Genomic DNA, 12,234 nt, shown 5'->3' with positions numbered 1-12,234 from the left:
TAAATTGGATAACCTGGAAGAAATGGATACATTCTTAGAAAAATACAATCTTCCAAGACTGAACCAGGAAGAAATAGAAACCATGAACAGACCAATCACAAGTACAGAAATTGAGGCAGTGATTAAAAATCTCCCAACACACAAAAGCCCAGGACCAGATGGGTTCACAGGCGAATTCTATCAAACATTTCGAGAAGAGCTAACACCTATCCTTCTCAAACTCTTCCAAAATATTGCAGAAGGAGGAACACTCCCAAACTCATTCTACAAGGCCACCATCACCCTGATACCAAAACCAGGCAAAGATGTCCCAAAAAAAGAAAATTACAAGCCAATATCACTGATGAATATAGATGCAAAAATCCTCAACAAAATACTAGCTGACAGAATCCAACAGCACATTAAAAAAATCATACACCATGATCAAGTGGGGTTTATCCCTGGGATGCAAGGATTCTTCAATATACGCAAATCAATCAATGTGATACATCATATCAACAAATTGAAGGATAAAAACCATATGATCATCTCAATAGATGCAGAAAAAGCTTTTGACAAAGTTCAACATCCATTTATGATAAAAGCTCTCCAGAAAATGGGCATAGAAGGAAATTACCTCAACATAATAAAAGCCATATATGAGAAACCAAAAGCCAACATCGTTCTCAATGGGGAAAAACTGAAAGAATTCCCTCTAAGAACAGGAACAAGACAAGGGTGCCCACTCTCACCATTATTATTCAACATAGTTTTGGAAGTTTTAGCCACAGCAATCAGAGAAGAAAAAAATAAAAGGAATCCAAATTGGAAAAGAAGAAGTAAAATTGTCACTCTTTGCAGATGACATGATATTATATATAGAAAACCCTAAAGACTCTACCAGAAAACTGCTAGCACTCATTGATGAGTTTAGTAAAGTAGCAGGATACAAAATTAATGCACAGAAATCTCTTGCATTCCTATACACTAACAATGGAAGAGCAGAAAGAGAAATTAAGGAAACTCTCCCATTCACCATTGCAACAAAAAGAATCAAATACCTAGGAATAAACCTGCCGAAGGAGGCAAAAGACCTGTATGTAGAAAACTTTAAGACATTGATGAAAGAAATCAAAGACGACACAAACAGATGGAGGGACATACTATGTTCCTGGATTGGAAGAATCAACATCGTGAAAATGACTATACTACCCAAAGCAATTTACAGATTCAATGCAATCCCGATCAAATTACCAATGGCATTTTTCACAGAACTAGAGCAAGAAAGCTTAAGATTTGTAAGGAAACGCAAAAGACCCCGAACAGCCAAAGAAATCTTGAGAAGGAAAAACGGAGTTGGTGGAATCAGGCTTCCTGACTTCAAACTATACTACAAGGCCATAATGATCAAGACAGTATGGTACTGGCACAAAAATAGAAAGGAAGATCAATGGAATAGAATAGAGAACTCAGAAGTAAGCCCAAACACATATGGGCACCTTATCTTTGACAAAGGAGGCACAAATATACAATGGAAAAAAGACAGCCTCTTCAATAAGTGGTGCTGGGAAAATTGGACAGCAACATGTAAAAGAATGAAATTAGAACACTTCCTAACACCATACACAAAAATAAACTCCAAATGGATTAAAGACCTACATGGAAGGCCAGACACTATAAAACTCCTAGAGGAAAACATAGGCAGAACACTCTATGACATCCATCAAAGCAAGATCCTTTTTGACCCACCTCCTAGAATCATGGAAATAAAATCAAGAATAAACAAATGGGACCTCATGAAACTTAAAAGCTTTTGCACAGCAAAAGAAACCATAAACAAGACTAGAAGGCAACCCTCAGAATGGGAAAAAATAGTTGCCTATGAAACAATGGACAAAGGATTAACCTCCAAAATATACAAGCAGCTCACGAAGCTTAATACCAAAAAAGCAAATAACCCAATCCACAAATGGGCGGAAGACCTAAATAGACATTTCTCCAAAGAAGACATACAGATGGCCAACAAACATATGAAAAGATGCTCAACATCACTAATCATCAGAGAAATGCAAGTCAAAGCCACAATGAGGTATCACCTCACACCCATCAGAATGGCCATCATCACAAAATCTGGAAACAACAAATGTTGGAGAGGGTGTGGAGAAAAGGGAACTCTCCTGCACTGTTGGTGGGAATGTAAGTTGGTATAGCCACTATGGAAAACAATTTGGAGGTTCCTTAAAAAACTGCAAATAGAACTACCATATGATCCAGTAATCCCACTCCTGGGCATATATCCAAAGAAAACCATAATCCCCAAAGAAACATGTACCATAATGTTCATTGCAGCACTATTTACAATAGCCAGGACATGGAAGCAACCGAAATGCCCATCAACAAATGAATGGATAAAGAAGATGTGGCATATATACACAATGGAATATTACTCAGCTATAAAAAGGGTTGAGATGGAGCTATATGTAATGAGGTGGATAGAACTACAATCTGTCATACAGAGTGAAGTAAGTCAGAAAGAGAAGGCCAAATATTGTATGCTAACTCACATATACGGAATCTAAAAATGGTACTGACGAACTCAGTGACAAGAACAAGGATGCAGATACAGAGAATGGACTGGAGAACTCGAGGTATGGGAGGGGGCGGGGGGTGAAGGGGAAACTGAGAAGAAGCGAGAGAGTAGCACAGACATATATATAGTACCAACTGTTAAACAGATAGCCAGTGGGAAGTTGTTGCATAACAAAGGGAGTCCAACTCGAGGATGGAAGATGCCTTAGAGGACTGGGATGGGGAGGGTGGGGGGGGAGTTGAGGGAGGGAGGGAATATGGGGATATGTGTATAAAAACATGGTTGAACTTGGTGTACCCCCAAAAAAATAAATAAATTAAAAAAAAAAAAAAAAAGACCTGGAGCTTCCCAACATGATGCACAAGGTTGGAAAAACTGCAGAAACACATATCAAAGTGAAGTGAGCACAGGCAAAAACACTTATGGAAGATGAACTAAAAATAAATAAATAAATAAAAATCACACAGAGAAAAAAACCCCTACCATGAAAGAGAGTCACAAAAAAAAAAATTCTAGCCTGAGAAAATAAAAAGTAGAAGGAAATCAGAAAAGGGCTTTAAATATGTTTAAATTTTTCAATGTGATACAGGAGGGGAAAGCATTCTTGCAACAAGAACAGGACACTATTCAACAAGAATAAGGACATATGAAAAAGAACCAATTAGGAGTCCTGGAAGTTAAAAATGCATTCGTTGAAATAAAAACTCAGATTGACACCTCTAATCATGTAGCCCCTCCCCCCAAAATAAATCAAAGAAAAAGTATGAAAGAGGATCATTAGTTTCTGAGCACAAAACATTCTCATACGAAGTTTCTTTCCTGCTGTGAATTGACTCTTCTCCATCGTCTGTGTCTTTTTTCTCACCTCAATGACTTCCCCTATGAGAGAAAGCGTTTTTTCCCATTTGTGAACAGTCTGCAGAAAAGGCCCCACAAATCTGCTTCCTGAGATGCTTTGCAGGTTGAAAGTGTTGTCATCCAGGCACTGGATAATATCGTCAACAGACCCCAAGATGTAGCCTCGCTCCTGGGTGCCTTTGTAATACTTGACCACGGTAAATTTCATATTTTCCCACGTGTCCAGGATTTCCTTCACAGCCTGGTCAGGAATATGAAAAGAATGGTTCAGACCACACGGATTGAAAAAAACAGAACCCCAACCCAACAGCAACTTTCCAAGTTGGCCATGGACCAACTCCTCGCCCCAGAGTTCCACTCAGTGTTCCAAATAAGCAGAGATTCTGTCCTGGTAATCCTAGCCATCATTTAATGAGCACTTGCTCTGTGCCAGGTAAATGTGTGCCATACACGATCTCCTTCAGTCCTCAAAGCACCCCCATGAGGGATTTTTAGTGCCCACACTTTACAGAGGTGGGAACCGGGGCTCAGAGAAGGGTGGGCTCGCCATGTTCACTCAGCTACTGAGTGCCAGAACCGGGGTCTAAATTCTGTAATCTGCCTCCAATCTGCATCCTCATGAGATCCTGCCCCGGTGTTTACTGTTAAACAAGAAAATCAGGACTTCCTAGATGGCACAGTGGTAAAGAATCTGCCTGCCAATGCAGGGGACACGGGTTCAAGCCCTGCCCTGGGAAGCTTCCACAGGCCGCAGAGCAACTAAGCCCGTACACCCCGGCTGTTGAGCCTGTGCTCTAGAGCCTGTGAGCCATGGCAGATGAGCCCATGTGCCGCAACCATTGAAGCCCACGCGCCTGGGGCCCGTGCTCCAAAACAAGAGAAGCCACTACAATGAGAAGCCTGCGCACCACAATGAAGAGTAGCCCCCGTTTGCAGCAACAAGAGAAAGCCAGTGTGCAGCAACAAAGACCCAACACAGCCAATAAAAAAAATAAATTAAATAAATAAATTTATAAAAAAAAGAAAATCAAATTATAAATTAACATGCCTATTTTTATGACATTGTCACAAAGCCCTGTCAATATTTATGTGTATGTGTATATAAAGTAAGTGTGTATATGTCTGCATATGTATGTTTGTATATTATGTGTGTGTGTGCATGTGTAGACACGTGTGTATACAAATGCATGTGTGTGCATACATGTATGTGTGGTACATATGTAGTTATGTACACATATATGTGTACATCTATGTATATGGGGGCATGTATGTATATGGACATAATGCTCATGTATGTGGACTGCATGTATATGTGTTCATGTGTCTGTGTGGATATATGTGTATTTGTCTCACGTGTATATGCATTTTTTTTGTGGCTGCACCTCGCAGCATGCGGGATCTTAGTTCCCTAACCAGGGAGGGAACCCGTGCCCCCTGCAGTGCGGAGCCCTAACCACTGGACCACCAGGGAATTCCCTGTAAAAGCATTTTAAAGTGTTAAAGGATATACCCTGAAATGTTAATAATTTATCTTCAGGTGGTGGGATTTTAAGTGATTTGTTTGTTTTCTCAGTTTTCTACCTTGAACACCCATTATTTCTTTAATAAATAAGTCAGAAATGAAACTATCAGAACAACAAAAATATGTAACTGAGGGAGAAATTCTATTTCTAGAACAAATCATTCTTTCTTACTCAAACATAACAGGTACCAGAGCAAACAGATTTTCTCTTTGAATAAAAAAAAAAATTCTCTGTTTTGCTAGACTGTTTTACACAACTGAAACTAGCCCTACCTTCTCGATGGCTATCTCCTTGATGGCCGACGTTACAATCTCGCTGAGGACATCTGTGTGCTTGTGAAGCTCCATAGCGAACATGTTTTCCAAGGTGAATGTTTCAGTCATTTCAAAACTCACACCCGTTTTCTCCATAAGCTCTTTCCAATGCCTGAAGGTGCATCCATGTTAAAATCGTTATATCTACTGAGTTTAGTGATGGATTTAATTATTCCCTCTTCACCCACAGGATAAATCCCCTTAGAAACACTTCTTGTCATGGAATTTGGAAGTATGAGGACATCATTAAAATGATCCGTCCAAAATCCCACTGGCTGCTGGAATTAAACCAAGGAAACAACATCTAGAAGATAATTCTTAGATGGCTTGCCTTCACGACCACCTAAGAAAATACACAACTTTTCGTTTGTCGGTAACTGTTACTGAACAGTCTCTAGACTGGTGGTCCTGACCTCTCTCTGATCACTCAGCCTGAGACCCTGGTGTAAATGACACTCGTGTGTTTGATAAACATTCAGCAAGCACTAACTCTGTGCAGGCAGTGGGCTGGCTACTCGGGGCTCACGCTGAGTCATAGGCAGGACCCCTGCCCTCGGGAAACACTACCACCTACTTGGGGAGACAGTCAGTGGCCTAGAAAACAAATCTATAAGTTAAATAACCACCAACTGTTTTGAGCACTACGGAAAAAAACCACAGCCTGATAAACTAAGAAGGGGCTACCTTTTAAATTAAGCTTTTTCTTTTTTTAGCCACGCCGCACATCATATGAGATTTTAGCTCCCCGACCAGGGATCAAACCCGAGCCCCCTGCAGTGGAAGCTCGGAGTCCTAACCACTGGACCCCCAGGGAAGACCAAAAAGGGGGACTTTAGACAGGAGGATGAGGACAGACAAGGCACCAAGCAGCACTGCTCTTGACCCAATCTGACCTCCTTTGAAGGTTCACATTTGCCCACTTTTATGGTCCCATGTATATGGAATGCATGTAATAAGGCAGCTAGACTTGGCACTAGACTGGCAGAATGTCAGGTACGCAGCATACAAGCAGTAAGTGTAGAATCACTGATTTTTGTTGTGCACAGAGTCGGTCAGAAAGGAGAATCTACTGTTTTTTCTCTCTCTAGTCGCAGGTCTAGCGCAGGAGCTGATATAGAAGAATCCTTGTGGTTGATAATGGAAACTTTACAGAGAAGCGATCTTCTAGAAATATTACTTGCGTACTTCTAGCCCTGTGCTGCTGTTGGAAACGTGTTCATCATCAGATCTAGGCAAAGACATATTTTGAAGTAAAAGCTCCTCCCACAAACCTGTCTCTTAGAGCCTCGTGCTTCAAGTCAAGAAGTAAAGGAATCGAGTCTTTGAATGCCTTCATTTTTGCTTCCAAATGGTAGGCCACTGATAAATTTCGGACCTGCCGGGGCAGCTTTCTAAGAGACTTGAGAAAACTTTCAATTCCTTCCTGGAGAAACTGAACATTCAGGTTGATCCAGAGCGTCTGAGACCATTCTTCCTTTGCAACCTGGAAATGGGCAAGAAATATTCCCATCAACAAGACCCCTTTGGAAACTCAGAAGGTGGCTTGACCGGGAAAGTGCGTCCTTAATCCTTGAACGAGCTCACTTCTCTCCAAATATTATCACCCATCTCCCCACAACGACCTCAAATTCACAAAGGAAAGAGCGATTCCAAGGTTCCAAAACACAAACAAAAGCATCCCAACTTTTTTAAGCCCTCATTAAAATAATGCTATATCTGAGGATGTGTTGGATCCGAAAACATGTCTTCCCTTCCTTCAGTGAAAAGGAGAAGCAAGACGTCAGGCGTTTTTCGATTAGGGAGTCACTTGGGTCTTAAAGTATGCACTTCATTCAGGTGCTGTCCTTTTCTGATAAAAGAACCTAAGGTTACAAAATACCTACAATTTAGATAATCCTGCTTGGTTATCATAAAGAAAAGACTGTGGCGATTTACCTGGTGGTGCAGTGGTTAGGAATCCGCCTGCCAATGCAGGGGACACGGGTTCGAGCCCTGGTCCAGGAAGATCCCACATGCTGTGGAGCAGCTAAGCCCATGCGCCACAACTACTGGGCCTGCGCTCTAGAGCCTGAGAGCCACAACTACTGAAGCCCACATGCCTAGAGCCAGTGCTCCACAACAAGAGAAGCCACTGCACTAAGAAGCCCGCACACCGCAACAAAGAGTAGCCCCTACTCGCCGCAACTAGAGAACGCCAGTGCACAGCAACAAAGACCCAGCGCAGCCAAAAATTAAAAATTAATTATTTTAAAAAGACTTTGTTTCTAGCTCCCTGAAATTTAATGTAAACAGTACAGCCATCTTGGAGAGTTGGCATTTGCAACCAACCTGTGACATCCAGGCTTGGCAGAGTTGCTTGAGTCATGAAACATTTGATAGGATATGACACTAATTGATGAAATATGTGTATGATAATTTTTTAAACTCAAAGAGTAAGTGGCATTATGTATGATATATTTACATTTTTTCATTTCTCTTCTTTTCTTTGCCTTCTAAAAAGACATTAAAATCTCCAACCGTTTTCTGGATTATTTTGAGATGATTCCAATGATTCATTACCTCCTTTTTGCAAAAATTTAATGAGAAACGAATTAGAAAGAAATCATAAAGAAATTTAAGTACTTCTCAGAGTTTCTGCCCTAAATGTACAGCCAATCATTATAGTAATGCCTTTCCTTCATCCGCTCTCCATGCCTTTGCCCGACACGCTCTCCACCGAGCGCATTTGTTAAAACCACAACTGCGGTTAAGCCCACGCCCCACCCTTGCCCAGGCAGCCAACCACGACTGCCGAAAACCCAACTTCGTCCACTGGCCTCAGTCTAAATCCAGGACGCCAGTGGAATGTCTCCTTGGCCCTCTTGCTCCCCACTCCTCTAGATCATGTCACCCCTGCTCCACCATCCTCAACCAGCCAGCACCCCCACCCGTGGTCCCTGCTGCTGCTGACCTCGCTGTTTTCCCTGGGGAAACTGACGCAGTCAGAACAGAACGTTCAACATCTCCTGCTAGAAGCATCTCTGTGCGTAGGCTCTGCCCTCCCCATATGACAACAGATGATTCTGCCTCCTATTTGAGGCCACTTCTTGATCCCATCCCTTTCCCACCTATTCAAGGATGCCAGACATAAAGACTCCCTCCTCTCTCCTATTACCTGTGTCCCCTCCTTACCAGACCACTCTTACTGGTATACAAACACCCATCTTAAAAAAAAATTATCCTGACCCCACGTCCCCTCCACCCACCACTCCTCATTTCTCTGCTTCCCTTTGTAACAAGACTCACTAGAAAGTTGTCTATAGTTGGCGTTCCTAATGCCTCTCTTCCCATTCACGCTGTTTTTCTTAAGCTTTATGGGGGGTTCACTGGGGTACGATAAGCTGCACATATTTCGAGTGTACAGTTGACATGGTGCACACCTGTGAAACCATCACCTCAATCGAGATAAGGAACGTATCCATCACCATCACCCTCAATGGTCTCCTCCCGCCTCTCTGGAATCACCCCGCCCACCCCCCTCCTTTCTCCCTGCCCCCAGGCCACCACTGACCTGCTTTCTGCCAGGAACGTGTACAATGGCAACCGGGACACTCACAATGTTAGGCAGCCTCATCCCCATCGGGTTCCAGAACTCTCCCCACACCCCAAATGGAAACCCCGTAGCCATTAGCAGTCACTCCCCACGACCTCTTCCCAAAGAGCTAAAGTGAGAGTTTCTATGAAATCTGCCCCAGGTTCTGTATGACTGCGGCCTCAAAGTCCCCTGAGCTGCGTTCCCTCCGGCGAGACCGCGTCTGTGGGTGCACGCTTACCTTCAGTCCTTCGTAGAGCTCGTAAATCATCTTCAGCCCGCTCATTTCCTTCTGCACTTTGAGCAGCGCTGGGTACATCGTAATCGGAAGATCAAAAAGCTTCTCAGCATTAGCCAGCTCCTGGCGGTTCTTTTCACGTCTCATCAGCTCTTTTTCAAAAGTGGCTAAAAGATCTACTCCTAATAAACAAGTAAATAAGCAGATAAATAAACACACACAATTTTTTTAATTCTAATTTTTATTTCATCTTGGAGTATAGTTGATTTACAATGTTGTTTCAGTGTTCAGCGAAGTGATTCTGTCATATGTATATCTATTCTTTTTCAGATTCTTTTCCCATATAGGTTATTACAGAGTATTGAGGAGAGTTCCCTGTGCTATACAGTAGGTCCTTGATGATTATTTGTTTTATAAATAGTTGTGTGTATAATCCCAAATTCCTAATTCATCCCTCGCCCTTCCAACGTTTGTTAACCATAAGTTTATTTTCGAAGTCTGTGAGTCTGTTTCTGTTTTGTAAGTAAGTTCATTTTGAATACACACAATTTTAAGGTATACAAAATTGAGTAAGAAATCATGAACAATGTGCAAAATGATCATCTCATCCATAGAAGCCAACTGGGAAGACAAATTTAGAATGACCAGACTTTATCTCACCATCATGCTAACTAAAACCAGAAGGCCAGTGACATCTGCAAGCTCCACCAGTTAGAAAGTTCTGTCTCCTGAGAGTTCTCGCCCTAAGTGGTCTCAACTTGGGCTGCATATTAGAATCACAGGAGCTTTAAAAAACCTTGATGTCCAGACCATCCTCCAAACCAATGGAATCAGACTACGTGGACCTGGTCCCCAGGCAGCCGTTGTTTTTAGAGATTCCCAAAGGAACCCAGTGTACAGGCAAGGTTACGAACTACCGCTCCATCCTGTCTTTCCCATAAAATTCTTGAGCAAAACATATTCAAATGCCTCAGGAAGACCAATGTCACTCCCCTCACCTCTATCAAGATCTTCACCAACAGAATCAGGGCCTTCATGATAAAAACGTTTTGCAAAATCCTCTATCTGCTGTCTGTAGTTTAATATTTCACCTCGAGTAATCTGAGAAAAGCAGTGTTGTGTTAATTTAGCCCATTGGATATTTTTCAACATCTTTACTCAGAAAGGAAAGCATTTAAGGGTACCTCTGTGAACGTTCTCTTTATGCCTCCCAGAGCATGTTCCACATTCAACGAATCATTAAACAGATTTGACCACATGCTCTCGATATTGGCAACCAGTTCTTTCTCTGCATCAGAAGGCTAATAAAAAATAAATAAATAAAAAACAGAACAAACAATAAATAATCAGCAGTTTGGAACTAAAATTTCTGGTCAAAGCTACTGCCCCTGGATTTCTGCTTCTGGGTGATGGCAGGCTAGGTCATTTGAAAAAGTGCTGGTTGAACTATACAAATTAGGTACTTATCATTAAAATAAAATCAGGAGAAAGTAATTTTTAAAAAGAGATAGATAGGGACTTCCCTGGTGGTGCAGTGGTTAAGAATCCACCTGCCAACGCAGGGGACCCGGGTTTGATCCCTGGTCCAGGAAGATCCTACATGCTGTGGAGCAACTAAGCCCGTGTGCCACAACTACTGAGCCCACATGCTGCAACTACTGAAGCCTGTGATCCTAGAGCCCGTGCTCCACAACAAGAGAAGCCACTGCACAGAGAAGCCTGCGCACCTCAACAAAGAGTAGCCCCCGCACCTCAACGAAGAGTAGCCCCCGCTCATCGCAACTAGAGAAAGCCCTCACCCAGCAATGAAGACCCAACACAGCCAATTAATTAATTAAATAAATACATTATAAAAAAAGAAAAAGAAACCTTACTACATTTTTAAAATAATAATAATAAAAGAGATAGATAACATAAGTAGAGAGACAGAAGCCCTTCATAAAGTAAAACCGAGTTTCAAATCAACTTCATCTCTGATTAAAATAAGGTTATCTTGACCTGTTAGCACACCCAGCAGTGCTGTCAGAAGCAAAAATAAATCCCCTCTGATGAAACATAACATCATCTGGAGCCTCCAATTCTCTCTACAATTTGTCACATACAATGTCCAGAACTCAATCAGAAATAATAGGACAATAAGGATACAAATGACTTAAAGGAAACCAAGAGATACACAGGGAGTACAGGCAGACAGTAATGGAGTTCTAAGACACAGAATTTTAAATAGTTTTACTCAATAAAGAAGACAAAAGACAAAATTGAAATTTTGACTTTAATTATAAAAATATAAATTTTGTATACTGTGCATTTTTCTTTTTAATTGGAGGATGCTAGGGGACCAATTTACTATTCTGAAAACATGTAAATACAGGGCAAGAATCAAGGATTTAACCTGCCCTTCTTATATAAACTGTATCTCAGGGTAAACAGTTTTTAAGGAAAAGTGTCTCTTTTTTTCATTTTTATTTATTTTTTATTGACGTATAATTGACCTACAATACTGTGTTAGTTCCAGGTGCATAACACAGGCATTTGTTATCTCCATACATTACCAAATGATCGCCACAACTGTGCATTTTCTGATGAGAGGATCTCTAGCTTTCAGCCAAGGCTAATTTTCAGTGAAGGTGACTAAAGCACTCAAGCAATATAAATGCTGAAATACAAATTTTATGCAAATGCAGGCTTATAACAGCTATCTGTTTCTCCCTTCTACTTTGTTTTTCCAGTGGATTCTTTCTGTGTATTGTGTGATGCACTGTACGCAAAATTTTGCATACAATTTCAAGGAGGTCCCAGATACCTCAAACTCATCCACGGACTTTCTAAAGCTCTTTGAAAGCCATATTTAACAACCCTAAATAAAAACAATTAAATTATTATCTTCTACGAGTTTCTTTTATCATCTTATCCCTCTCCTTTCCCCCTTATCATTTTTGCAACAGCCCTTTATTTATTAAAGAAAATTAACATAAAAAAAAAGAAAGGGACTTCCCTGGTGGTCCAGTGGTTAAGAATCCACCTTCCAATGCAGGGGACACTGGTTCGATCCCTGTTTGGGGAACTAAGACCCCACATGCCACGGGGCAACTAAACTCAAGCACTCTAGAGCCCATGCACCACAACTAGAGAGCCCGCACGCCGCAACTACTGAGCCCGCA

The 12,234-nt window shown here is 41.5% G+C and overlaps 1 protein-coding gene across 2 annotated transcripts in view; it reads right to left on the bottom strand.

The window, feature by feature from the left end:
* The window catches only part of DNAH10 (dynein axonemal heavy chain 10), a 152,261-nt gene that overhangs the window by 93,983 nt on the left and 46,044 nt on the right, over nt 1-12,234 (bottom strand). For both annotated transcript variants that reach the window (XM_057744253.1, XM_057744254.1), the window contains 6 exons: nt 10,258-10,374; nt 10,072-10,174; nt 9,077-9,255; nt 6,536-6,747; nt 5,223-5,376; nt 3,435-3,668 (listed from right to left, as the gene is read on the bottom strand). In XM_057744253.1, the coding sequence (XP_057600236.1) occupies nt 3,435-3,668; nt 5,223-5,376; nt 6,536-6,747; nt 9,077-9,255; nt 10,072-10,174; nt 10,258-10,374 (999 nt within the window). The remainder of the gene's footprint in view (nt 1-3,434; nt 3,669-5,222; nt 5,377-6,535; nt 6,748-9,076; nt 9,256-10,071; nt 10,175-10,257; nt 10,375-12,234) is intronic.

This window comes from Hippopotamus amphibius, chromosome 8 (genome assembly GCF_030028045.1).
Source record: "Hippopotamus amphibius kiboko isolate mHipAmp2 chromosome 8, mHipAmp2.hap2, whole genome shotgun sequence".
Lineage (NCBI taxonomy): Eukaryota > Metazoa > Chordata > Mammalia > Artiodactyla > Hippopotamidae > Hippopotamus > Hippopotamus amphibius.
Note: the sequence above shows the minus strand (reverse complement) of the source record. Positions and strands in the feature narration are given on the sequence as shown.